At 41.0% G+C, this 5,452-nt stretch overlaps 1 protein-coding gene across 1 annotated transcript in view; it reads left to right on the top strand.

Moving 5' to 3' along the window:
- The window catches only part of CALCOCO1 (calcium binding and coiled-coil domain 1), a 59,740-nt gene that overhangs the window by 33,732 nt on the left and 20,556 nt on the right, over nt 1-5,452 (top strand). Inside the window, exon 12 of the mRNA XM_018556210.1 lies at nt 2,341-2,552. Coding sequence (XP_018411712.1) covers nt 2,341-2,552 — 212 coding nt within the window. The remainder of the gene's footprint in view (nt 1-2,340; nt 2,553-5,452) is intronic.

Below are 5,452 nucleotides of genomic sequence, written 5' to 3'. Positions count from 1 at the left end.
AAAAAAAAAAATGTCCCTACATCTACAGTATTTCCTAATTGCATATTGCAAGCTATTCTGAACAATGAAAGCTGCTTAGAAACATCTATGTATAAACCTGCTCAATAGAAACAACTAAAAAGGTAAGAGATATTTTTTACATTATTTTTAGGAATCCTGTGGAAATGACAACATACATATAGTGAGTTTTTCAAATTTGACTGCAAAAGCGCAAATAAACGTAAGGATTTTAACAAATCCTATTTTAACAAAACTGAGGTGAAATGGTTTGATACAGTAATGTAATGTAATCAGAACAGATTACAATGTATTGTGTGTATGTCATGTTTTCACTTTTGAAGTTCCCGCCGGTTCCACCCCCCTGCGACGCCGGCAGGGAAGGAACCCGGAAGCCACCATCGGCCGGGGGACACAGCGGGAGGACACCAGGGGCTCGTAGGGACAAGGTAAGTGACACTACAGTGTAATCCCGAGTGTGGCTCGGGGTTACCGCTTTTGGTACTGAAAATTAACATAATGTGAATTGTAAAACTCTAAGCCAATATAATAAAAAAACAAAACGTGTATTTAAAATAACACACCAAAACATTTTTTTTTCTATTTCTAATTTTAGTTTATTGAACTTTATTTTTTTAAACTTTATTTTTTTACTTTATTGCTGGGAGCAATAGCCAGCCTGCCTCCGCAGCCGCTCTGTGTCTCCTCTTCCCTGGCCCGTTCCTCTTCAGCCCTGCCCCATCGTGATTTATCCCCGCCCCCGTGCCTCCTCTGCAGCTAGAGGCTGGGAGCCATACCCAGCCTGCTATTGGATATATTAAAGTGCAATAGCCAATAGCAAGCTGGCTATTGCACCCGCCGACTGCCTGATGTCAATCAGCAGAGGAGGGACCTAAAGGAGACAGTTCTCCATCAGGTCCTCCTCTGCTGATTGACAATGCCTGCATCCAATCAGATTGTTCAGGTATTTTGACAGCCAGCGGGGCTGACTTGCAAGATACTGAATCTTGGCCAAGTGGGAGATTCCTCCATCCACATAGTTTAGCGTAGATGGAGGAATCTGTTACACTTTGTCCATCTGACCATAGAAAGGCTGCAGATATTCTATAGGTGTATGGCCAGCTTTAGTATAAAGTGAAGTGACATATAACATGGTCAGGTAAAAGAAGTCCTACCAGTTGATAGTGGTAGTAAGCTCTTGTAACAGGTGTGTGGAGTCACAAAGGTAACATAGTAATCATGTGACATCTCTCTGCAAGTCTGTCTATGAAATAAGGTAGAAGACAAGAATCACCAGCACTCAGTAATATCATTCAATATGTCCATTTATTTGGACAGATCGTCACAATGAAAAAAGCCAACGTTTCGGGGCCACACAAGGTCCCTTCATCAGGGCGAAAAGATGTCACAAAAGATGTCCCTTCATCAGGGCGAAAAGATGTCACATCTTTTCGCCCTGATGAAGGGACCCTGTGTGGCCCCTAAACGTTGGCTTTTTTCATTGTGACGATCTGTCTAAATAAATGGACATATTGAATGATATTACTGAGTGCTGGTGATTCTTGTCTTCTACCTTGTGTCTGCACGGCGCCATCCGTGGCCATCACTGCGAGCACCACTGTCGTATAGGCCGGGAGCGTTGTGAGGAGTGCAGTGGGACTTTCTATCTATCCATGTCTATGAAATAAGACAAGTTTGTGGTAAGTGAGTTTATACCAGATATATTCGGTCTAGCAGGGGGATTTTTACAAGTGATTTATACATCTTAGGTAAGTTTTAATAGAAGGGAACTGAGTGGTGAGACATTTTCAATAAGTTCATTATCATTATTTATTGATTTATTTTTATCTCATTGCTATGAGTGTGATTACCAGCATCCTTTATACATAAATTCTAGCTATCTTTACAAATGATCTCATTCTATATGTAGATAAATTGCAAAAGGAAACAACCATCATTGCCTTGATTGTATTTTTATGGCCATTATCTATAGCTTTATTTATATCATCAATCAATATGTATCTGATCCTGTGTCAACAATCGTTTTCATTCCATTACAACTGTGTCTTCTTTAAATGTATTTCTTACTTATTGTTCCATGTACCTTTCCTTAAGAAGCCAATACAAAGCGACAAAACCTGTTGATAAACAGTGTTTTATGTTATGTTATGACCAATAGAAATCAAGTGAAGAATGGTTTCTTGTTTAGTGTGGCACAGAAATATGCAATACAGCAGTGTATGATATCTGTACTGCACTTCAATGGTCAATATATTGATATTGCATATTTTTGCATTGTTTATTATTATTATTATTGGACCGAATATTCTTTATCTTACACAGGTAAATCTGTTTTGCCAATAGGTCACCCAGAGTCAGATGAAGAGTCCTCTGAAAACAAGAGATTTCCTATGCATGAAGACCTCTTTACAGTGAGTGAACAGATTTCTTCCATCTTGCCAGCGTTTCCTCGAGAGTCTCTGAAGGTGGTGATCAATCAGCCTGCACCCATTGCATGTCAGCTACAGCCATTGCCTGAAGACAACCCTGACTCTGTAAGTTGTATATCTATTAAGACATTTACTGTACACAAGGGCTTTTTAAAGAAATCATCATAAACCGTTTAGTTCACTGAAGTCTAATTGTTGTACGATTCTCAATGTCTGTGATTAAAGGAATGGATTATGTCGCCAGTTTAAAAGAGTAGAAGGGGGTTTATTCACTGACTAATGTAACAAGTTAATTTCTGTAAAGCTGAACTTGGGTCATGAATCAAAATCTATATCATGATTGGCCCTCTTTTGGTGTTTAGAAACCGTCATTATAAATTGTTAGAAGTTGTTAAAATTCAAGCAGTTGTAACCACTGCAGTTAGTCTGTCAGTGTTGCTGCTGTATATGCATATTTTTGTGGCAGTACCTTTGCTGCGATGTGGGCAGTGATAGCAAAGGACAAAACTATTACCATCCCCCTGCGTTAGTCTTCCTATCAAGGGCCATGGGACTGCTGCGGCAGCAATAGAGGAGGAGAAGGACTTTTCTCCAGGTTACCAGAACTCTAAGGCCTTGTTCACACCAAGCGCAGAGCAGATCCGGACCAGAGCATGTGCAGATAAAAACTGCGTCCAATGTATTCCTATGGTATTTTGACCTCCAGTTCACATGGCAGCGTGCGGATCCAGACCAGATCCCGACCGGATGAAAAAAATGCGGCAAGCCCTGTTTTATCTGGTCTGGAACGCATCAGAAACGCATCTAAAACGCAAAAAACGCAAAAATGCATCAAAAACGCATGCAAGTGCCTGAAAGCCCATGTTAAAAAAACGGCCCTATACGCATCCAAAACGCGTCTAAAACGCTTTCACCTTTTTTCCCTCCTTTTTTCCCTCCTTTGCTTAATGTTAGTAAACTCCTGAAGCCTCTTTGCAGCCATTTCCTATCTACAGTACATGTCTGCACTCCAAAGATGACTGCATGGCATTTCTCAGGCTAAGTTCACACCTGCACTACATCGCATGACACCCGGGACGCGCGATCGTGTGCTAGTGTGGATGTCGCTCCATTGAAATCAATGGGGCCGCGCGGCAATCGCTAAAAAAAAGGTACATGTACCTTTTTTTGCCACACACAACACGCGGTTTATTTAGCGTCTGGGGTGCCATTCGAAAATAATGGCACCCACATCGCGATCGGTTCACACCTTGGTGACTCCCGACCGTGCAGAAATCATGCACATAACCGTGCGGATTGCCGCGCGGTCAGGAGTCGCCTAGGTGTCATCCTAGCCTCAGGGTGGGTTTCTTGATGGTGAGGTCAGTGAACGATGCCTGCATAACGTGTGTTAAAATGTAGTCTCCATCAAAAACCCATGTGACAGGGTGACAAAGTTTGAGCACAATTGTTAGTCAGGACTATGTAATACACAACAAGGCATATAAAGTGCAATGGTCAGGATTATGTAATGTAACTACCGTATTTTTCGCTCCATAAGACGCACTTTTTTCCCCCCAAAAGGAGGGGGAAAAAGTGCCTGCGTCTTATGGAGCGAATCCCGACGCCCGAGACATGCAGTTTCGGGCGCCGGGCGAGTAGTAGGAGCCACTGCTTGTTTAATACGAGTGATCTAATGAGATCACTCGTATTAAAACCGAGCAGCGGCGACGATCGAGATAACCATAGAGCAGACGAAGAATAGACGTTCTTCGCCTGCTCTGTGTCATCACTGAGACCGTGGCGCTGTAATCACAGCGCCACCTGTCTCAGCGGTCACTAACTGCAGCTTCTGTCACAGCTTCTGTCATAAAAGCTGTCACAGAAGCTACAGTCTCGAGTGCTCCATAAGGCGCGCCGGACCTCCCTGCGTCCTATGGTCCGGTGCGTCTTATGGACCGCAAAATACGGTACATAGTGTCTATGGTGCAACAGTCAGCACTTAGTAACTTATTACACAGCATAATATTGTGTGCAGTGGTCAGGAGGAGTGTGTAACATACAGCATAGCATATAAAGGGCAGAGTTCAGGACTGTGTAACATACAACATAGTATATAAAGTACAAACAATGTCTGTCTGGCAGCCCCCACATGCCACTACTTGCATAAAACTGAGCAAATCACTCTGAGAATCCCAGTGATCTGTTATTGGTTTCGCTATACCCTAGGGCACGTGCCTCTGGTTCCCGGATCTAGTAGCACCATTTATAGCAACTAGGACTCGGTTTACAAAAAATCAAACTGTTTTGCTTTAATGCTGACCTGTATGCATATATGCATTCAATTTGGTTATGTATTTATAAAAAAAAAAATTAAGTATATTTTTAACCCCTTCATGACTGAGCTTTTTTTTAGTTTCTATTTGTGAATGACTGACTCACTTTTTAAATTTTTGCTGTGTAATTCTTTCACGGCAGTAATATACCTTCTTACTAAGTGCACCCACACATATTATAAATTGTTTTTTAGAGCACAGTTAGGGCTATATATTTATATCACATATCTGCGCCTAACGCCTCACATAGGACGAATAAAATATAAAAAAAATTGAGGAAGAAACGTAAAGAAAACACTTTTTCCCCAGTTTTGATTATTATTATTTCTTAGAAAAATAGCACAGCTAAAAAAAAAAAAAATGCTTTAAAATAAATAAATGTATTTGGAAACACCTCACATCCCCAGGATTTCATAAATGTTTCTGTACTTCTCGGCCTGAAACTAAAAGCAAACATTTTAATTTTTGTTCTCTAAAAGATAATAGGGGTTTGGTGACATACAATGTCACTGAGTGTCACTAAGTGTCACACTTAGTGACAGTGACATACTTTGAACATGAGGGGGTGAGGGGGTAAAATAAAAAAAAATTAACCCCTCAGGGTGAAAAACATATCTGTAGTTCAGCTGCAGATTTTCACTGTGAGGGGTTAATTGTTATAATAATGATAGTATAACAAGATATATACAT

This window comes from Nanorana parkeri, unplaced genomic scaffold, assembly GCF_000935625.1.
Source record: "Nanorana parkeri isolate BGI_ZX_2015 unplaced genomic scaffold, ASM93562v1 scaffold228, whole genome shotgun sequence".
In the NCBI taxonomy this organism is placed as follows: Eukaryota; Metazoa; Chordata; class Amphibia; order Anura; family Dicroglossidae; genus Nanorana; species Nanorana parkeri.
This window is presented reverse-complemented; position numbering and strand designations above follow the sequence as displayed.